The sequence below is a fragment of the Cherax quadricarinatus genome, chromosome 35 (genome assembly GCF_038502225.1).
Source record: "Cherax quadricarinatus isolate ZL_2023a chromosome 35, ASM3850222v1, whole genome shotgun sequence".
NCBI classification, from domain to species: Eukaryota; Metazoa; Arthropoda; class Malacostraca; order Decapoda; family Parastacidae; genus Cherax; species Cherax quadricarinatus.
Window position 1 is genome coordinate 258,988 of NC_091326.1, and position 22,934 is coordinate 281,921.

The 22,934-nt window shown below is 51.3% G+C and overlaps 1 protein-coding gene across 2 annotated transcripts in view; it reads left to right on the plus strand.

Moving 5' to 3' along the window:
- Positions 1-22,934, plus strand: part of LOC128695111 (synaptotagmin-15) — a 143,310-nt gene that overhangs the window by 77,170 nt on the left and 43,206 nt on the right. The window contains exon 3 of one of the 2 annotated variants that reach the window (XM_053785525.2): positions 14,777-14,996. In XM_053785525.2, the coding sequence (XP_053641500.2) occupies positions 14,777-14,996 (220 nt within the window). The remainder of the gene's footprint in view (positions 1-14,776; positions 14,997-22,934) is intronic. The other variant, XM_053785526.2, reaches the window with a different exon arrangement.

Here is a 22,934-nt window from a genome sequence, read left to right on the forward strand (position 1 = left end):
TAAGGGAGGGAAGGAGAAAGTAAGGGAGGGAAGGAGAAAGTAAGGGAGGGAAGGAGAAAGTAAGGGAGGGAAGGGGAAAGTAAGGGAGGGAAGGAGAAAGTAAGGGAGGGAAGGTGAAGGTAAGGGAGGGAAGGAGAAAGTAAGGGAGGGAAGGTGAAAGTAAGGGAGGGAAGGAGAAAGTAAGGGAGGGAAGGAGAAAGTAAGGGAGGGAAGGAGAAAGTAAGGGAGGGAAGGAGAAAGTAAGGGAGGGAAGGAGAAAGTAAGGGAGGGAAGGAGAAAGTAAGGGAGGGAAGGAGAAAGTAAGGGAGGGAAGGAGAAAGTAAGGGAGGGAAGGAGAAAGTAAGGGAGGGAAGGAGAAAGTAAGGGAGGGAAGGAGAAAGTAAGGGAGGGAAGGAGAAAGTAAGGGAGGGAAGGAGTAATGGAGGGAAGGAGAAAGTAAGGGAGGGAAGGAGAAAGTAAGGGAGGGAAGGAGAAAGTAAGGGAGGGAAGGAGAAAGTAAGGGAGGGAAGGAGAAAGTAAGGGAGGGAAGGAGAAAGTAAGGGAGGGAAGGAGAAAGTAAGGGAGGGAAGGAGAAAGTAAGGGAGGGAAGGAGAAAGTAAGGGAGGGAAGGAGAAAGTAAGGGAGGGAAGGAGAAAGTAAGGGAGGGAAGGAGAAAGTAAGGGAGGGAAGGAGGGAAAGTAAGGGAGGGAAGGAGAAAGTAAGGGAGGGAAGGAGAAAGAAAAGTAAGGGAGGGAAGGAGAAAGTAAGGGAGGGAAGGAAAGTAAGGGAGGGAAGGAGAAAGTAAGGGAGGGAAGGAGAAAGTAAGGGAGGGAAGGAGAAAGTAAGGGAGGGAAGGAGAAAGTAAGGGAGGGAAGGAGAAAGTAAGGGAGGGAAGGAGAAAGTAAGGGAGGGAAGGAGAAAGTAAGGGAGGGAAGGAGAAAGTAAGGGAGGGAAGGAGAAAGTAAGGGAGGGAAGGAGAAAGTAAGGGAGGGAAGGAGAAAGTAAGGGAGGGAAGGAGAAAGTAAGGGAGGGAAGGAGAAAGTAAGGGAGGGAAGGAGAAGAAGGGAGGGAAGGAGAAAGTAAGGGAGGGAAGGAGAATGTAAGGGAGGTAAGGAGAAAGTAAGGGAGGGAAGGAGAAAGTAAGGGAGGGAAGGAGAAAGTAAGGGAGGGAAGGAGAAAGTAAGGGAGGGAAGGAGAAAGTAAGGGAGGGGAAGGAGAAAGTAAGGGAGGGAAGGAGAAAGTAAGGGAGGGAAGGAGAAAGTAAGGGAGGGAAGGAGAAAGTAAGGGAGGGAAGGAGAAAGTAAGGGAGGGAAGGAGAAAGTAAGGGAGGGAAGGAGAAAGTAAGGGAGGGAAGGAGAAAGTAAGGGAGGGAAGGATGGGAGGAAGGAGAAGTGAAGGAGGGAAGGAGAAAGTAAGGGAAGGAAGGAGAAAGTAAGGGAGGGAAGGAGAAAGTAAGGGAGGGAAGGAGAAAGTAAGGGAGGGAAGGAGAAAGTAAGGGAGGGAAGGAGAAAGTAAGGGGAGGGAAGTAAGGGAGGGATGGAGAAAGTAAGGGAGGGAAGGAGACCGTACGGGAGGGAAGGAGAAAGTAAGGGAGGGACGGGACTACAGCTCCACCTGTCGCAGAAAACATTCAGCTTTAAGAATATTTCATGACTGTTAGATAAGTACAGCGACCCACACACCAGCCAGCTACACTTTTCTCACCTCATAAATGTGACTTGACCTCTCTCAATGTATGTATATATATATATATATAGATATATATATATATATATATATATATATATATATATATATATATATATATATATATATATATATATATATATATATATATATATATATATAAAATATATATATATATATATATATATATATATATATATATATATATATATATATATATATATATATATATATATATATATATATATATATATATATATATATATATATATATATATATATATGTATATATATATATATATATATATATATATATATATATATATATATATATATATATATATATATATGTATATATTTATATATATATTTACACCAACATTTTTAACATAATTATAGATCATTTTTGTTTTCAAAAGTTAAGAATGAAAATAAACTTTGGACTATTATTTTCTGATAACATCATCGACACCATGTCCAGCCCTTCTAGGGTAGGGCAGGTGCCTGAGCCCGAGCCTTTAGCTCATAAGACTGTCATTCCCATTTGCCCCCTTGGGGCGGGGATGGCAGACCAGAGAGGCCTAGTTTGTGGCTAGGCCTGGGGACAGTTGGTCCCAAAGATGAGGAGGTACTTGTGCCTCCTCCCATGGGAGACTTAGGTCTCAGACACTCCCTAAAGAGGGAGCCAAGGCCGGGCCACCACTTGGACAAGGCCCGGGCCGGGAGAATACCGGCGAATCTTTAACTAACTAACTAATTTCTGATAAGTTTCGATAAAAAAAAAAGAGACAATTTGCTTTTGGTGGGATTTGTTTACTTAAAGCCGTCAGAAGTTGTGTATATCTCAGTGTATATATACTGATAGAAAATCTCTCAGTGTATATAAGCTGAGAGATGTGTATCTCTCAATATATATACACTGAGAGATTTTAAGAAGGTGCGCTTCAAGAAGAAAGTAAATAAAGAGGATAACTCCAGTTCCTTGGATGAAGAGCCCTGCAGTGATTGTTTTCATCTTACATTAGCAGCATTTAACTGCGTTGATTCTCAGCTCTTGGGCCTTATGAGAGTTTAGAAGTACAAGTACCAGGTACCTTGTGGGATACTAGGAGTATCTGTCTTGCATAGGTATTCCTGGTATCCCACAAGGTATACTTTTTTGATGAGGTGGAGTGGTAAGCCAGCAGAATGTCTCACTCTAGTGAACAAGAAGCCAGAAGAAGGTCTCACTCCAGTGACCAAGAAGCCAGCTGAAGGTTTCAGTCACATGACCTGTATTTGACCTTGTGATGCAGGTCACCTGCTTCCCCTCAGTTAATTACCACCTAGCGTGCTCACCTGTGTCAGTAGGACTTTAGTTTTGTATAGCTGTTTTGTATATTGTCAATTACCATGAGACAGAGAGAGAGAGAGTGAGAGAGAGAGAGAGAGAGAGAGAGAGAGAGAGAGAGAGAGAGAGAGAGAGAGAGAGAGAGAGAGAGAGAGAGAGAGAGAGAGAGAGAGAGAGATAATACTTGCGTATGACTGTGTTTGCATTGAAGGTATATTATGCACACACACACACACACACACACACACACACACACACACACACACACACACACACACACACACAAGAGGTATGTCCTACGAGGAGAGGTTAAGGAAAATCGACCTGACGACACTGGAGGACAGGAGAGATAGGGGGGGGGCATGATAACGACATACAAAATACTGAGAGGAATTGACAAGGTGGACAAAGACAGGATGTTCCAGAGATGGGACACAGCAACAAGGGGACACAGTTGGAAGTTGAAGACACAGATGAATCACAGGGATGTTAGGAAGTATTTCTTCAGCCACAGAGTAGTCAGGAAGTGGAATAGTTTGGGAAGCAATGTAGTGGAGGCAGAATCCATATATAGCTTTAAGCAGAGGTATGATAAAGCTCACGGTTCAGAGAGAGTGACCTAGTAGCGACCAGTGAAGAGGCGGGGCCAGGAGCTTGGACTCGACCCCTGCAACCTCAACTAGGTGAGTACACACACACACACACACTACAGACAGGTATTCTGGAAACACTGCGTAACGAGCTTCTATCAACACAACGTTTCGCCCAGCTACAGCTGGATGAAATCTTGATGAAGTTCTAAGAGAGCGAAACGTTCTGTCAGTAATTATTTTAACGCATTACAGGATAGGTAGGATAATTGATTCAAACGTAGATGTTAGGGAACTTCAGGAGGATTTAGACAAACTCTATTCTTGGTCAGAAAAGTGGCAGATGCAGTTCAATGTAGATAAATGCAAGGTTCTGAAGCTTGGGAGTGCCCATAACCCTAGTACTTATAAGTTAAATGATGTAGAACTTAGCCATACAGATTGCGAAAAGGACTTGGGGGTTATGGTGAGCAGCAACCTTAAACCAAGACAGCAATGCCTAAGCGTACGTAATAAGGCAAATAGATTACTGGGATTTATATCAAGAAGTGTAAGCAACAGAAGTCCAGAGGTCATACTGCAGCTTTATACATCATTAGTAAGGCCTCACCTAGATTATGCAGCTCAATTCTGGTCTCCATATTACAGAATGGACATAAATTCGTTAGAAAACATTCAGCGTAGGATGACTAAATTAATACATAGCATTAGAAATCTTCCTTATGAAGAAAGATTGAAGACTCTTAAGTTACATTCACTTGTTAGACGAAGAATGAGGGGAGACCTGATCGAAGTGTATAAGTGGAAGATAGGTATTAATAAAGGGGATATTAACAAGGTCTTGAGGATATCTCTCCAAGAGAGAACCCGCAGTAATGGGTTTAAATTACATAAGTTTTGATTTAGAAAGGACATAGGAAAGTATTGGTTTGGAAATAGGGTAGTTGATGAGTGGAACAGTCTACCTAGTTGGGTTATTGAGGCTGGGACTTTGGGTAGTTTCAAATTTGGGTTGGATAAGTACATGAGTGGGAGGGGTTGGATTTGAGTGGGACTTTCACATCAGAGCTTATTTCTTGGGTGGCATTGAAAATTGGGTTGGGCAAATGTTTTGTTAGTGGGATGAATTGTAAAGGACCTGCCTAGTATGGGCCAACAGGCCTCCTGCAGTGTTCCTCCTTTCTTATGTTCTTATGTTCTTATGACTCTTACCTCACAAGGAGGTCAGAGTATGTGTCCAGATGTGTCAACACACGGTGTAAACATACTGCATATTGCAACACCAGGATTACGTATGATAGCACAGGTACGAGGCCTTGCAATGTGTTGCAACAAGCAGGTCTTCGCACATTGCAACAGTAGGACAGAGCTGGGAAAACATGCTGACTGTATCAAGTAGATTAAGGCTTATATATATATTTTTAAGTTGGTGTTCCGCGGTGCTCCGGTGTTCCGCGGTGCTCCGGTGTTCCGCGGTGCTCCGGTGTTCCGCGGTGCTCCGGTGTTCCGCGGTGCTCCGGTGTTCCGCGGTGCTCCGGTGTTCCGCGGTGCTCCGGTGTTCCGCGGTGCTCCGGTGTTCCGCGGTGCTCCGGTGTTCCGCGGTGCTCTGGTGTTCCACGGTGCTCCGGTGTTCCGCGGTGCTCCGGTGTTCCGCGGTACTCCGGTGTTCCACAGGAGTGGGGGATGGGAAGGATCTCTGTGGGTTGAAGTTATGGTCATTCCCAGCAGCACATCCTCAGTCGTACCCAGGGACTGATTACATGGCTCCCCCCCTCATCTTTCAGAGCTTCTCTGTATTGGACTGAAGAAGCCATTGGTTGGCTATACATTCCCTCAATAAGGAATACGAAAGGGTACATAAGTGTGACTCAATCTTCAAGTTGCCAGTTTTCTCAACCATATATATATATATATATATATATATATATATATATATATATATATATATATATATATATATATATATATATATATATATATATATATATATATATATATATATATATATATATATAGAGAGAGAGAGAGAGAGAGAGAGAGAGAGAGAGAGAGAGAGAGAGAGTTTAGTTTAGTTTAGTTTGCCATGTAGTAGTAACACTAATAATAATAATAATAATAATAATAATAATAATAATGATAATAATAATTAATAATACTAATTAGTCAATAACAGAAAGCTCCCCTATCCCCCAGAAAACTTCAATAGTCCCCAGAAAGCTCCACCAGCCCCCAGGAAGCTCTCCCACCCCCAGAAAGGTCCCTTAGCCCCCAGAAAGCTCCAATGGTCCCAAGAAAGCTTCTCCAGCCCCCAGCAAGCTAGCCAGCCCCCAGACAGCTCCCCAGCCCCCAGACAGCTCCCCCAGCCTCCAGACAGCTCCGCCAGCCCCCAGACAGCTCCCCCCGACCCCACACAGCTCCGCCAGTACCCAGACAGCTACCCCAGCCCCCAGACAGTTCCCCCAGCCCCCAGACAGCTACGCCAGCCCCCAGACAGCTCCCCCAGCCCCCAGACAGCTCCCCCAGCTTCCAGAGAGCTCCGCCAGTCCCCAGACAGCTCCCCCAGCCCCCAGAAAGCTCCCCAGCCCCCAGACAGCTCTGCCAGCCCCCCGACAGCTCCCCCCGCCCCCAGACAGCTCCGCCAGCCCCCAGACAGCTCCGCCAGCCCCCAGACAGCTCCGCCAGCCCCCAGACAGCTCCCCCAGCCCCCAGACAGCTCCGCCAGCCCCCAGACAGCTCCCCAGCCCCCAGATAGCTCCGCCAGCCCCCAGACAGATCCCCCAGCCCCCAGACAGCTCCCCCAGCTTCCACACAGCTCCGCCAGACCCCAGACAGCTCCCCCAGCCCCCAGACAGCTCCGCCAGCCCCAAGACAGTTCCCCCAGCCCCCAGACAGCTCCCCAGCCCCAGACAGCTCCCCAGCCCCCAGACAGCTCCCCCATCCCCCAGACAGCTCCGCCAGCCCCCAGACAGCTCCCCCAGCCCCCAGACAGCTCCGCCAGCCCCCAGACAGCTCCCCCAGCCCCCAGACAGCTCCCCAGCCCCCAGACAGCTCCCCAGCCCCCAGACAGCTCCCCCAGCCCCCAGACAGCTCCGCCAGCCCCTAAACAGCTCCCCCAGCCCCCAGACAGCTCCCCAGCCCCCAGACAGCTCACCCACCCCCCACACAGCTCCCCCAGCCCCCAGACAGCTCCGCCAGCCCCCAGACAGCTCCGCCCGCCCCCAGACAGCTCCGCCCGCCCCCCGACAGCTCCCCCAGCCCCCAGACAGCTCCGCCATCCCCCAGACAGCTCCCCCAGACCCCAGACAGCTCCCCAGCCCCCAGACAGCTCCCCAGCCCCCAGACAGCTCTGCCAGCCCCCAGACAGCTCCGCCAGCCCCTAAACAGCTCCCCCAGCCCCCAGACAGCTCCCCAGCCCCCAGACAGCTCCCCCAGCCCCCAGACAGCTCCCCCAGCCCCCAGACAGCTCCCCCAGCCCCCAGACAGCTCCGCCAGCCCCCAGACAGCTCCGCCAGCCCCCAGACAGCTCCCCCAGTCCCCAGACAGCTCCCCCAGCCCCCAGACAGCTCCCCCAGCCCCCAGACAGCTCCCCCAGCCCCCAGACAGCTCGCCCAGCTCCCAGGCAGCTCCGCCAGCCCCCAGACAGCTCCCCCAGCCCCCAGACAGCTTCGCCAGCCCCCAGACAGCTCCCCCAGCCCCCAGACAGCTCCGCCAGCCCCCAGACAACTCCCCCAGCCCCCAGACAGCTCCCCAGCCCCCAGACAGCTCCCCCAGCCCTCAGACAGCTCCGCCAGCCCCTAAACAGCTCCCCCAGCCCCCAGACAGCTCCCCAGCCCCCAGACAGCTCCCCCAGCCCCCAGACAGCTCCGCCAGCCCCCAGACAGCTCCGCCAGCCCCCAGACAGCTCCGCCAGCCCCCAGACAGCTCCGCCAGCCCCCAGACAGCTCCCCCACCCCCAGACAGCTCCGCCAGCCCCCAGACAGCTCCCCCAGCCCCCAGACAGCTCCCCAGCCCCCAGACAGCTCCCCAACCCCCAGACAGCTCCGCCAGCCCCCAGACAGCTCCGCCAGCCCCTAAACAGCTCCCCCAGCCCCCAGACAGCTCCCCAGCCCCCAGACAGCTCCGCCAGCCCCCAGACAGCTCCCCCAGCCCCCAGACAGCTCCGCCAGCCCCCAGACAGCTCCGCCAGCCCCCAGACAGCTCCCCCAGTCCCCAGACAGCTCCCCCAGCCCCCAGACAGCTCCCCCAGCCCCCAGACAGCTCCCCCAGCCCCCAGACAGCTCCGCCAGCCCCCAGACAGCTCCCCCAGCTCCCAGACAGCTCCCCCAGCCCCCAGACACCTCCCCCAGCCCCCAGACAGCTTCCTCAGCCCCCAGACAGCTCCCCCAGCTCCCAGACAGCTCCCCCAGCCCCCAGACACCGCCACCAGCCCCCAGACAGCTCCCTCAGCCCCCAGACAGCTCCCCCAGCTCCCAGACAGCTCCCCCAGCCCCCAGACAGCTCCCCCAGGTCCCAGACAGCTCCCCCAGCCCCCAGACAGCTCCCCCAGCCCCCAGACAGCTCCTCCAGCCCCCAGACAGCTCCCCCAGCCCCCAGACAGCTCCCCCAGCTCCCAGACAGCACCCCCAGTCCCCAGACAGCTCCCCCAGCCCCCAGACAGCTCCCCCAGCCCCCAAACAGCTCCCCAGCCCCTAGACAGCTCCGCCAGCCCCCAGACAGCTCCTTCAGCTCCCAGACAGCTCCCCCAGCCCCCAGACAGCTCCCCTAGCCCCCAGACAGCTCCCCCAGCCCCCAGACAGCTCCCCCAGCCCCCAGACAGCTCCCCCAGCCCCCAGACAGCTCCCCCAGCCCCAGACAGCTCCCCCAGCCCCCAGACAGCTCCGCCAGCCCCCAGACAGCTCCCCCAGCCCCAAGACAGCTCCCCCAGCCCCCAGACAGCTCCGCCAGCCCCCAGACAGCTCCCCCAGCCCCCAGACAGCTCCCCCAGCTCCCAGACAGCTCCTCCAGCTCCCAGACAGCTCCCCCAGCCCCCTGACAGCTACCCCAGCTCCCAGACAGCTCCGCCAGCCCCCAGACAGCTCCGCTAGCCCCCAGACAGCTCCCCCAGCCCCCAGACAGCTCCCTCAGCTCCCAGACAGCTCCCCCAGCTCCCAGACAGCTTCCCCAGCCCCCAGACAGCTTCGCCAGCCCCCAGACAGCTCCCCCAGCTCCCAGACAGCTCCCCCAGCCCTCAGACAGCTCCCCCAGCCCCCAGACAGCTCCGCCAGCTCCCAGACAGGTCCCCAGCCCTCAGACAGCTTCCCCAGCTCCCAGACAGCTCCGCCAGCCCCCAGACAGCTCCCCCGGCTCCCAGACAGCTCCCCCAGCCCCAAGACAGCTCCCCCAGCCCCCAGACAGCTCCCCCAGCCCCCAGACAGCTCCGCCAGCACCCAGACAGCTCCCCCAGCCCCCAGACAGCTCCCCCAGCCCCCAGACAGCTCCCCCCGCCCCCAAACAGCTCCGCCAGCCCCCAGACAGCTCCCCCAGCCCCCAGACAGCTCCCCTAGCCCCCAGACAGCTCCCCCAGCCCCCAGACAGCTCCGCCAGCTCCCAGACAGCTCCGCCAGCCCCCAGACAGCTCCCCCAGCCCCCAGACAGCTCCCCCAGCCCCCAGACAGCTCCCCCAGTCCCCAGACAGCTCCCCCAGCCCCCAGACAGCTCCGCCAGCCCCCAGACAGCTCCCCTAGCCCCCAGACAGCTCCCCAGCCTCCAGACAGCTCCCCCAGCTCCCAGACAGCTCCCCCAGCTCCCAGACAGCTCCCCCAGCCCCCAGACAGCTCCCCCAGCCCCCAGACAGCTCCCCCAGCCTCCAGACAGCTCCGCCAGCTCCCAGACAGCTCCCCCAGCCCCCAGACAGCTCCCCCAGCCCCCAGACAGCTCCCCAGCCCCCAGACAGCTCCACCAGCCCCCAGAGAGCTCCGCCAGCTCCCAGACAGCTCCCCCAACCCCCAGACAGCTCCGCCACTCCCAGACAGCTCCGCCAGCCCCCAGACAGCTCCCCCAGCCCCCAGACAGCTCGCCCAGCCCCCAGACAGCTCCCCCAGCCCCCAGACAGCTCCCCCAGCCCCCAGACAGCTCCCCCAGCCCCCAGACAGCTCCCCCAGCCCCCAGACAGCTCCTCCAGCCCCCAGACAGCTCCCCCAGCCCCCAGACAGCTTTCCCAGCCCCCAGACAGCTCCCCCAGCCCCCAGACAGCTCTCTCAGCCCCCAGACAGCTCCCCCAGCCCCCAGACAGCTCCCCCAGCCCTCAGACAGCTCCCCCAGCCCCCAGACAGCTCCCCCAGCCCCCAGACAGCTCCCCCAGCCCCCAGACAGCTCCCCCAGCCCCCAGACAGCTCCCCCAGCCCCCAGACAGCTCCCCGAGCCCCCAGACAGCTCCCCCAGCCCCCAGACAGCTCCCCTAGCCCCCAGACAGCTCCCCCAGCCCCCAGACAGCTCCCCCAGCCCCCAGACAGCTCCGCAAGCTCCCAGACAGCTTCTTCAGCCCCCAGACAGCCCCCCCAGCCCCCAGACAGCTCCCCAGCCCCCAGACAGCTCCCCAGCCCCCAGACAGCTCCCCCAGCCCCCAGACAGCTCCGCAAGCTCCCAAACAGCTCCCCCAGCCCCCAGACAGCCCCCCCAGCCCCCAGACAGCTCCCCAGCCCCCAGACAGCTCCCCAGCCCCCAGACAGCTCCGCCAGCTCCCAGACAGCTCACCCAGCCCCCAGACAGCTCCTCCAGCCCCCAGACAACTCCCCAGCCCCGAGACAGCTCCCCAGCCCCCAGACAGCTCCGCCAGCTCCCAGACAGCTCACCCAGCCCCCAGACAGCTCCTCCAGCCCCCAGACAGCTCCCCAGCCCCCAGACAGCTCCCCAGCCCCCAGACAGCTCCGCCAGCTCCCAGACAGCTCACCCAGCCCCCAGACAGCTCCCCCAGCCCCCAGACAGCTCCCCAGCCCCCAGACAGCTCCCCAGCCCCCAGACAGCTCCGCCAGCTCCCAGACAGCTCACCCAGCCCCCAGACAGCTCCTCCAGCCCCCAGACAGCTCCCCAGCCCCCAGACAGCTCCCCAGCCCCCAGACAGCTCCGCCAGCTCCCAGACAGCTCTCCCAGCCCCCAGACAGCTCCTCCAGCCCCCAGACAGCTCCCCAGCCCCCAGACAGCTCCTCCAGCCCCCAGACAGGTCCTCCAGCCCCCAGACAGCTCCCCAGCCCCCAGACAGCTCCCCAGCCCCCAGACAGCTCCGCCAGCTCCCAGACAGCTCCGCCAGCTCCCAGACAGCTCACCCAGCCCCCCGACAGCTCCCCAGCCCCCAGACAGCTCCCCAGCCCCCAGACAGCTCCGCCAGCTCCCAGACAGCTCACCCAGCCCCCAGACAGCTCCCCCAGCCCCCAGACAGCTCCCCAGCCCCCAGACAGCTCCCCAGCCCCCAGACAGCTCCGCCAGCTCCCAGACAGCTCACCCAGCCCCCAGACAGCTCCGCCAGCCCCCAGACCGCTCCCCAGCCCCCAGACAGCTCCCCAGCCCCCAGACAGCTCCGCCAGCGCCCAGACAGCTCACCCAGCCCCCAGACAGCTCCTCCAGCCCCCAGACAGCTCCCCAGCCCCCAGACAGCTCCTCCAGCCCCCAGACAGGTCCTCCAGCCCCCAGACAGCTCCCCAGCCCCCAGACAGCTCCCCAGCCCCCAGACAGCTCCGCCAGCTCCCAGACAGCTCCGCCAGCTCCCAGACAGCTCACCCAGCCCCCAGACAGCTCACCCAGCCCCCAGACAGCTCCTCCAGCCCCCAGACAGCTCCTCCAGCCCCCAGACAGCTCCCCAGCCCCCAGACAGCTCCCCAGCCCCCAGACAGCTCCGCCAGCTCCCAGACAGCTCACCCAGCTCCCAGACAGCTCCCCAGCCCCCAGACAGCTCCTCCAGCCCCCAGACAACTCCCCAGCCCCGAGACAGCTCCGCCAGCCCCCAGACAGCTCCTCCAGCCCCCAGACAGCTCCCCAGCCCCCAGACAGCTCCCCAGCCCCCAGACAGCTCCGCCAGCTCCCAGACAGCTCACCCAGCCCCCTGACAGCTCCCCAGCCCCCAGACAGCTCCTCCAGACCCCAGACAGCTCCCCAGCCCCGAGACAGCTCCGCCAGCTCCCAGACAGCTCCCCAGCCCCCAGACAGCTCCCCAGCCCCCAGACAGCTCCGCCAGCTCCCAGACAGCTCACCCAGCCCCCAGACAGCTCCCCAGCCCCCAGACAGCTCCTCCAGACCCCAGGCAGCTCCCCAGCCCCCAGACAGCTCCGCCAGCCCCCAGACAGCTCCTCCAGCCCCCAGACAGCTCCCCAGCCCCCAGACAGCTCCCCAGCCCCCAGACAGCTCCGCCAGCTCCCAGACAGCTCACCCAGCCCCCAGACAGCTCCCCAGCCCCCAGACAGCTCCTCCAGCCCCCAGACAGCTCCTCCAGCCCCCAGACAGCTCCTCCAGCCCCCAGACAGCTCCCCCAGCCCCCAGACAGCTCCCCCAGCCCCCAGACCAGACAGCTCCTTCACTGAGCCATTAAAAACATTAATATCTCTAATGTAATGTGAAACATCAAAATATTATTATTAACCTTGAATCCCTTTTATAAACATTTATAATAATTTCCTGATGTTTATCACAAACTTATTATTTTCTCTCCTTGTTTGACTCTTCCTATTATAATTATTATTATTATTATTACCATTATTATTATTAGTAACAGAAGTATTGTTTTATTAGTAGTTGTAGTAGTAGTAGTAGTAATAGTAGAATTATTATTATTATTATTATTACTATTATTATTATTATTATTATTATTATTATTATTATTATTATTATTATTATTATTATTATTATTATTATTGCAAATGTATGGTATAGGAGGTAGCTTATTGTAAGCAGTGAAGAGTTTTTACGAGGATAGTGAGGCTCAAGTTAAAGTATGTAGGAAAGAGGGAAATTATTTCCCAGTAAAAGTAGGCCTTAGACAAGGATGTGTGATGTCACCGTGGTTATTTAATATATTTATAGATGAGGTTGTAAGAGAAGTAAATGCGAGGGTCTTGGCAAGAGGCGTGGAGTTAAAAGATAAAGAATCTAACAAAAAGTGGGAGTTGTCACAGTTGCTCTTTGCTGATGACACTGCTTTTGGGAGATTCTGAAGAGAAGTTGCAGAGGTTGGTGGATGAGTTTGGTAGGGTATATAAAAAAAATTAGGTAACAGAAGACTGGATATCAGGTTGGAGGGAGAGAGTATGGAGGAGATGAATGTATTCAAATATTTAGGAGTGGACGCGTCAGCAGATGGGTCTATGAAAGATGAGGTGAATTATAGAATTGATGAAGGGGAAATGTGAGTGGTGGAGACAAAGAACTTTCTCCAAGGAAGCAAAGAGGGGAATGTATGAGAGTATAGGTATACCAACGCTCTTATATGGGTGTGAAGCATGTGTGGTGAATGTTGCAACAAGAAGGCTGGAGGCAGTGGAGATGTCGTGTCTGAGGACAGTGTGTGGTGTGAATGTATTGCAAAAAACTCCTAGTTTGGAAATTAGGAAGAGGTGTGGAATTGCTAAAACTATTATTCAGAGGGCTGAGGAGGGGTTGTTGAGGTGGTTCGGACATGTAAGAGAGAATGGAACAAAATAGAATGACTTCAAGAGTGTATAAATCTGTAGTAGAGGGAGGAGGTAAAGGAGGCTTTGTGTGCGAGGGGCTTGGACTTCCAGCAAGCGTGCGTGAGCGTCTTACATAGGAACGAATGGAGACAAATGGTTTTTAGGACTTGACGTGCTGTTGGAGTGTGAGCAGGATAATATTTATGAAGGGATCCAGGGAAACCGGCAGGCCGGACTTGAGTCCTGGAGATGGGAAGTACAGTGTCTACACCCTGAAGGAGGGGTATTAATGTTGCAGTTTTATAACCGTAGTGTAAAGCACCCTTCTGACAAGACAGTGATGGAGTGAATGATGGTGAAAGTTTTTCTTTATCTGGCCACCCTGCCTTGGTGGGAAACAGCCGATGAGTTAATAAAAAATAAATAAATTATTATTATTATTATTATTATTATTATTATTATTATTATTATTATTATTATTATTATTATTATTATTTCCATTAATGTCGATATTACTTTTAAGCTCATCATGTAAAAGGAAGAAAAGAGATACATTCACCATCATTCATTCAACAGCTGCCTTGTTAGAAGTTGTCAATATTAAGACGCACCTCCAGTACTGTAACATCCTCACCCCGTCCTATAACCATGCTTGGCGCATGCTACACGCCAAGGTATTGGTCCAGTGTGGGTAGATTGGTAAAGCACTGCGTACCTTGTCCTAAGGTTCGTAGGTTCGAGTCTCCTTCAGCCAGAGTTCAGTGTTTGTGTATATTTCGCATGCTCTCGCGAATTCCTTGCATTGTTCAAATCTCTAGTAAGGCTGATGCATGCAGGGGATGAGATGAAAAGCTGTAAGCCTTCTCCCTGAAAGCTGGCTGCCTTGGATCAAACGTGTAGCGCATGCTACACGCCAAGGTATTGGTCCAGTGTGGGTAGATTGGTAAAGCACTGCGTACCTTGTCCTAAGGTTCGTAGGTTCGAGTCTCCTTCAGCCAGAGTTCAGTGTTTATATATATATATATATATATATATATATATATATATATATATATATATATATATATATATAACTGGTACTAGATATAGATGTAGTGTTGGCAAGAGTTACCTGTCATCTTACATGTTCACGAGACAAAAGAACAGCAGACCTGTGGATGACAGCAGGGCGGTACCTTCCCTGCCTGGTTACTGTCTACCAACCTTCTCTCTTATTATTATTCTTGTTATTAAAGTTGTTTTATTTATTTATTGTTATTCTTGTTAAGACCTGCCTGTCACCTCGGACGCGTCATTAGCACTCATCGTCTCACTCCCAGAACGCCACCTGCACCACCTGTGTTTTTCTGCAGGTGCGCCATTGTCACCTGTCTCGGCTGCAGACGCTTCATTAGCACCTGTCTTCCCCCCTTCAGGAACACCACTAACACCTTTATGTCTCCCTCAGCGTGAGCTGCCCGCACCCTGGGGTTTCCTTAACTGATGCACACCTCAGTGTGTCCCAGTAGCTGCTCCCTGTGGCTTCCTAATACCATTAACACCTTCGTCTCCCCCAGCAGCAGCAGCGTGCAGTCTGGGGGCCATCAACCCCGAGCTCTACAAGACAGATGAGCTGGAGGGTGAGCTGGAGCAGTACCCTGAAGACCACATCGGTAGGGTGTGGCTGCAGCTGGAGTACCAGACTGAGGCAGAGAAGCTGCTGGTGACTCTCATCAAGGCTAAGAACCTTCCTAGCCGCCTTATTGGTTCCATCAACTCCTGCGACCCCTACGTCAGGTGAGTCCTGATGCCACCACCTGGCTTATGGTACCATGTGGCGCTACTGTATGACGCCAGGCGGCATTATATAACCTCAGTTACGTTCTGGTGCCACCACCTGGCTTATGGTGCCATGGGATGCTACTGTATGACGCTAGGTGGCATTATATGACGTTAGGTGGGTCTTGGTGCCACCACCTGGCTTATAGTGCCATATGCCTCTACTGTACGATGCCAGGTGGCATTATATGACCTCAGATGCGTTCTGGTGCCACCACCTGGCTTCTGGCGCCACGTGGTGCCAGACGTAAGGCAGTGGTGGTTCTTGAGAGAAGCTCCCGTGCTTGAGGACAGTGATGTCAGCTGTATTATTAAGATCTGTGTGCTTTGAGTGTGTGTGTACTTCCTGTTTCTTCTCCTCCTCCTTCTCCTCCTTCTCCACCTTCTCCTCCTTCGTCTTCTTCAGTACGTTCATGTTTCTTATCTTCCTGATAACTGCATCATTTATACTGTGTTGCTGTGCGTCGTCACGCATAAAGACAGTGCTGGACAGTGACACTCATGGTGTCAGTTCACATACCAACCATGAAGACAGTGCACATTATCTCATATTGCAACCACGAGCCCAAGGTCAGGTAGTTGTTGTTGTTGTTCCCAGGGATGGAAGGCAGAGAGAGAGAGAGAGAGAGAGAGAGAGAGAGAGAGAGAGAGAGACGCTCTGAGTATCACAACCTAACCGATACGTGAGACATCCCCCCACCCCCCTTGTCGTCTGAAGAGGGCCTTTGAATGAGGCCAAAATTCTACGTTGCAGTTTCTGACGGATAGTTGCTGGTTTGTGTTGTGGTTCTGCCTCTTGTATAATATATGAGTCGCTGTACTGGGGTCCTTCAGAGTAGCTATGCTATAGCATGTCTTTGAGACCTCAGGAAGGGCAGCTAGGGAGTGAGTGATGGTAAATGTGTTTTTTCTTCTATTGGCCATCATGTTGGGAAACGGCATTTGTGTAAAATTTATGTATGTGTACATACATAAATGTCTCTCTGTATAAATACATGCGTATTTAATGCTGTATAATTAAAACCAACGAGGTACCAACAGCAACACCACACAAGGTACCAACAGCAACACCACACAAGGTACCAACAGCAACACCACACAAGGTACCAACATCAACACCACACAAGGTACCAACATCAACACCACACAAGGTACCAACATCAACACCACACAAGGTACCAACATCAACACCACACAAGGTACCAACATCAACACCACACAAGGTACCAACATCAACACCACACAAGGTACCAACATCAACACCACACAAGGTACCAACATCAACACCACACAAGGTACCAACAGCAACACCACACAAGGTACCAACATCAACACCACACAAGGTACCAACATCAACACCACACAAGGTACCAACATCAACACCACACAAGGTACCAACATCAACACCACACAAGGTACCAACATCAACACCACACAAGGTACCAACATCAACACCACACAAGGTACCAACATCAACACCACACAAGGTACCAACATCAACACCACACAAGGTACCAACAGCATCACCACACAAAGTACCAACAGCAACACCACACAAGGTACCAACATCAACACCACACAAGGTACCAACATCAACACCACACAAGGTACCAACATCAACACCACACAAGGTACCAACATCAACACCACACAAGGTACCAACATCAACACCACACAAGGTACCAACATCAACACCACACAAGGTACCAACAGCATCACCACACAAGGTACCAACAGCAACACCACACAAGGTACCAACATCAACACCACACAAGGTACCAACATCAACACCACACAAGGTACCAACATCAACACCACACAAGGTACCAACATCAACACCACACAAGGTACCAACATCAACACCACACAAGGTACCAACAGCATCACCACACAAGGTACCAACAGCAACACCACACAAGGTACCAACATCAACACCACACAAGGTACCAACATCAACACAACACAAGGTACCAACATCAACACCACACAAGGTACCAACATCAACACAACACAAGGTACCAACATCAACACCACACAAGATACCAACATCAGCACCACAGAAGGTACCAACATCAACACTACACAAGATACCAACATCAACACCACACAAGGCACCAACATCAACACCACACAAGGTACCAACATCAACACCACACAAGGTACCAACATCAGCACCACACAAGGTACCAACATCAACACCACACAAGGTACCAATATCAACAACACACAACAAATTACAAAGTCCTTGACGAGTGTTGAAGAAAGTATTGATGGAGGCTGTGAGGCTACTGGTAATCTTCACTCATCCTGTGAGTGAATTTATCTCCATAATATTAATTCTATATTCATATGGAGGTGCTGAGTCCTTGAGGGCGGGTAACCCTGGTTCCTGGGTTCTGGTGGCCTGGTGGCTAACGCTCTCGTTTCACACGGCGACGGCCTGGGTTCGATTCCCAGCCAGAGTAGAAACATTGGGCGTGTTTCTTTCCACCTGTTGTCTATGTTCCCCATCAGTAAAATAGGTACCTGGTGTTAGTCGACTGGTGTGGGTCGCATCCTGGGACACTGACCTAATTTGCCCGACATGCGGAGCATAACAAGGGGCTTTCTATGTAGTAGTGTGTCATTGTTGTCAGCTAGGACTGTATACCTTGTACATGTACTTGTAGTAAATAAAGATATTATTATTGCGGCCTTCCAATTGAAGGATAACATTTCTAGTTATATAATCCAACCCTAGAGCCGTTGCGACCCTAAATGGAACAACTTATAATCCAGTCAAAGTTGTAGCGACCTTTAAGTGAAGCAACATATAATTAAGCCCTGAAACTCAACAAAAACAAATCAATATTTAGTGCAGCTTTTCTTTCTATGGTTACGTTGAGTTATGTAATCAAACTAGGTTACAGCGTCGTCAGTTTAGTCGTCCATCACTAAATGTAGCGCTGGTTGTCAGGGTCTGTGCGCAGCGCACTGAACAACAACACGGACATACAAATCTGGCACAGTGCCACGTGTTGTGAAGGCACGGCTCCTACGTAGGTTACTACGTAGCACTCACGCCTCCACAAATGATGGCATGGTGCCAGCATGAGCTCTGTTGTTCGGTGCTATCAGAGAGAGAGAGAGATTACCAGTGACTATATGATTTGTAACACACACAATAACCAAACAATAAACCACACAATAACCAAATTCTGTAAACTCAGCATTGTAATCCTTATAGAGAATAAACTTTGAATTGAATTGAATTGATGGTGACTGGTACTGTTGTTTGAGTAATAAACGGGAGAGACTTCCGTTTGTCTGGTAGTGTGCTGGTCCTTGTACCTGCCTGGGATGGTGCCTCGCAGGGTAATAGTGTAGCCTAGTGTATTGGTGTAGCCTAGTGTATTGGTGTAGCGTAGTGTATTGTGTAGCCTAGTGTATTGGTGTAGCCTAGTGTATTGGTGTAGCGTAGTGTATTGGAGTAGCCTAGTGTATTGGTGTAGCCTAGTTTATTGGTGTAGCCTAGTGTATTGGTGTAGCGTAGTGTATTGGTGTAGCGTAGTGTATTGGAGTAGCCTAGTGTATTGGTGTAGCCTAGTGTATTGGTGTAGCCTAGTGTATTGGTGTAGCCTAGTTTATTGGTGTAGCCTAGTGTATTGGTGTAGCATAGTGTATTGGTGTAGCCTAGTGTATTGGTGTAGCCTAGTGTATTGGTGTAGCCTAGTTTATTGGTGTAGCCTAGTGTATTGGTGTAGCCTAGTGTATTGGTGTAGCGTAGTGTATTGGAGTAGCCTAGTGTATTGGTGTAGCCTAGTGTATTGGTGTAGCCTAGTGTATTGGTGTAGCCTAGTATATTGGAGTAGCCTAGTGTATTGGAGTAGCCTAGTGTATTGGTGTAGCCTAGTGTATTGTGTAGCCTAGTGTATTGGAGTAGCCTAGTGTATTGGAGTAGCCTAGTGTATTGGTGTAGCCTAGAGTTTTGGTGTAGCCTAGTGTATTGGTGTAGCCTAGTGTATTGGTGTAGCCTAGTGTATTGGTGTAGCCTAGTGTATTGGTGTAGCCTAGTGCATTGGTGTAGCCTAGTGTATTGGTGTAGCATAGTGTATTGGTGTAGCCTAGTGTATTGGTGTAGCCTAGTGTATTGGTGTAGCCTAGTGTATTATAGTAGCCTAGTGTATTGGTGTAGCCTAGTGTATTGGTGTAGCCTAGTGTATTGGTGTAGCCTAGTTTATTGGTGTAGCCTAGTGTATTGGTGTAGCCTAGTGTATTGGTGTAGCGTAGTGTATTGGAGTAGCCTAGTGTATTGGTGTAGCCTAGTGTATTGGTGTAGCCTAGTGTATTGGTGTAGCCTAGTATATTGGAGTAGCCTAGTGTATTGGAGTAGCCTAGTGTATTGGTGTAGCCTAGTGTATTGTGTAGCCTAGTGTATTGGAGTAGCCTAGTGTATTGGAGTAGCCTAGTGTATTGGTGTAGCCTAGAGTTTTGGTGTAGCCTAGTGTATTGGTGTAGCCTAGTGTATTGGTGTAGCCTAGTGTATTGGTGTAGCCTAGTGTATTGGTGTAGCCTAGTGCATTGGTGTAGCCTAGTGTATTGGTGTAGCATAGTGTATTGGTGTAGCCTAGTGTATTGGTGTAGCCTAGTGTATTGGTGTAGCCTAGTGTATTATAGTAGCCTAGTGTATTGGTGTAGCCTAGTGTATTGGTGTAGCCTAGTGTATTAGAGTAGCCTAGTGTATTGATGTAGCCTAGTGTATTGGTGTAGCCTAGTGTATTGGAGTAGCCTAGTGTATTGGTGTAGCCTAGTGTATTGGTGTAGCCTAGTGTATTGGTGTAGCCTAGTGTATTGGTGTAGCCTAGTGTATTGGTGTAGCGTAGTGTATTGGAGTAGCCTAGTGTATTGGTGTAGCCTAGTGTATTGGTGTAGCCTAGTGTATTGGTGTAGCCTAGTGTATTGGTGTAGCCTAGTGTATTGTATAGTGTATTGGTGTAGCCTAGTGTATTGGTGTAGCCTAGTGCATTGGTGTAGCCTAGTGTATTGGTGTAGCATAGTGTATTGGTGTAGCCTAGTGTATTGGTGTAGCCTAGTGTATTGGTGTAGCCTAGTGTATTATAGTAGCCTAGTGTATTGGTGTAGCCTAGTGTATTGGTGTAGCCTAGTGTATTGGTGTAGCCTAGTGTATTAGAGTAGCCTAGTGTATTGGTGTAGCCTAGTGTATTGGTGTAGCCTAGTGTATTGGAGTAGCCTAGTGTATTGGTGTAGCCTAGTGTATTGGTGTAGCCTAGTGTATTGGTGTAGCCTAGTGTATTGGTGTAGCCTAGAGTATTGGTGTAGCCTAGTGTATTGGAGTAGCCTAGTGTATTGGTGTAGCCTAGTGTATTGGTGTAGCCTAGTGTATTGGTGTAGCCTAGTGTATTGGTGTAGCATAGTGTATTGGTGTAGCCTAGTGTATTGGTGTAGCCTAGAGTATTGGTGTAGCCTAGTGTATTGGAGTAGCCTAGTTTATTGGTGTAGCCTAGTGTATTGGTGTAGCCTAGTGTATTGGTGTAGCCTAGTGTATTGGTGTAGCCTAGTGTATTGGTGTAGCCTAGTGTATTGGTGTAGCCTAGTGTATTGGTGTAGCATAGTGTATTGGTGTAGCCTAGTGTATTGGTGTAGCCTAGTGTATTGGAGTAGCCTAGTGTATTGGTGTAGCCTAGTGTATTGGTGTAACCTAGTGTATTGGTGTAGCCTAGTGTATTGGTGTAGCCTAGTGCATTGGTGTAGCCTAGTGTATTGGTGTAGCCTAGTGTATTGGTGTAGCCTAGTGTATTGGTGTAGCCTAGTGTATTGGTGTAGCCTAGAGTATTGGTGTAGCCTAGTGTATTGGAGTAGCCTAGTTTATTGGTGTAGCCTAATGTATTGGTGTAGCCTAGTGTATTGGAGTAGCCTAGTGTATTGGTGTAGCCTAGTGTATTGGTGTAGCCTAGTGTATTGGAGTAGCCTAGTGTATTGGTGTAGCCTAGTGTATTGGTGTAGCCTAGTGTATTGGTGTAGCCTAGTGTATTGGTGTAGCCTAGTGTATTAGAGTAGCCTAGTGTATTGGTGTAGCCTAGTGTATTGGTGTAGCCTAGTGTATTGGAGTAGCCTAGTGTATTGGTGTAGCCTAGTGTATTGGTGTAGCCTAGTGTATTGGTGTAGCCTAGTGTATTGGTGTAGCCTAGAGTATTGGTGTAGCCTAGTGTATTGGAGTAGCCTAGTGTATTGGTGTAGCCTAGTGTATTGGTGTAGCCTAGTGTATTGGTGTAGCCTAGTGTATTGGTGTAGCATAGTGTATTGGTGTAGCCTAGTGTATTGGTGTAGCCTAGAGTATTGGTGTAGCCTAGTGTATTGGAGTAGCCTAGTTTATTGGTGTAGCCTAGTGTATTGGTGTAGCCTAGTGTATTGGAGTAGCCTAGTGTATTGGTGTAGCCTAGTGTATTGGTGTAGCCTAGTGTATTGGTGTAGCACAGTGTATTGGTGTAGCCTAGTGTATTGGTGTAGCCTAGTGTATTGGAGTAGCCTAGTGTATTGGTGTAGCCTAGTGTATTGGTGTAGCCTAGTGTATTGGTGTAGCCTAGTGCATTGGTGTAGCCTAGTGTATTGGTGTAGCCTAGTGTATTGGTGTAGCCTAGTGTATTGGTGTAGCCTAGTGTATTGGTGTAGCCTAGAGTATTGGTGTAGCCTAGTGTATTGGAGTAGCCTAGTTTATTGGTGTAGCCTAGTGTATTGGTGTAGCCTAGTGTATTGGAGTAGCCTAGTGTATTGGTGTAGCCTAGTGTATTGGTGTAGCCTAGTGTATTGGAGTAGCCTAGTGTATTGGTGTAGCCTAGTGTATTGGTGTAGCCTAGTGTATTGGTGTAGCCTAGTGTATTGGTGTAGCCTAGTGTATTAGAGTAGCCTAGTGTATTGGTGTAGCCTAGTGTATTGGTGTAGCCTAGTGTATTGGTGTAGCCTAGTGTATTGGTGTATCCTAGTGTATTGATGTAGCCTAGTGTATTGGTGTAGCATAGTGTATTGCTGGCACACCAGCACTTGCTGGTGTGCCCCCCTGTTCTGATTTCTTGGAGCCCTACTGGTTTCCACTGTAAATACCTCTTTAAATCTTGTGTTGAGCTCCTGACAAACCTCTCGGTCGTTTCTTGTGAATTCCCCATCACCCTTCCTCAGTCTGATTACCTGGTCCTTGACTGTTGTTTTCCTCCTGATGTGGCTGTACAACAGCTTCGGGTCAGTCTTTACTTTTGATGCTATGTCATTTTCATATTGTCTCTGAGCCTCCCTTCTTATCTGTGCATATTCGTTTCTGGCTCTTCGGCTGATTTCTTTATTTTCCTGAGCTCTCTGTCTTCTGTACCTTTTCCATTCTTTAGTACACCTAGTTTTTGTCTCCCTACACCTTTGGGTGAACCAAGAACTCGTTCTGTTCTTCCCATTATTTCTGTTTCCCTTGGGAACAAACCTCTCCTCTGCCTCCTTGCATTTTGTTGCCACATAGTCCATCATTTCTTGTACTGGTTTTCCTGTCAGTTCCCTCTCCCACTGAATGTCTTGAAGGAAGTTCCTCATGCCTGAGTAGTTCCCCCTTTTGTAGTTTGGTTTTTCCCAGCCTATTCCTGCTACTCTCTCCACTTGGAGCTCAACTATGTAGTCGAAGCACAGAACCACATGATCACTAGCTCCCAGGGGCCTTTCATACATGATACCCTCGATGTCCGAACTACTCATGGTGAATACAAGGTCCAACCTTGCTGGTTCATCCTCTCCTCTCTCTCTGGTAGTGTCTCTAACATGTTGATGCATGAGGTTTTCCAGTACCACATCCATCATCTTGGCTGTCCATGTTTCGGGACCCCCATGGGGCTCCAGGTTTTCCCAGTCAATCTCCTTGTG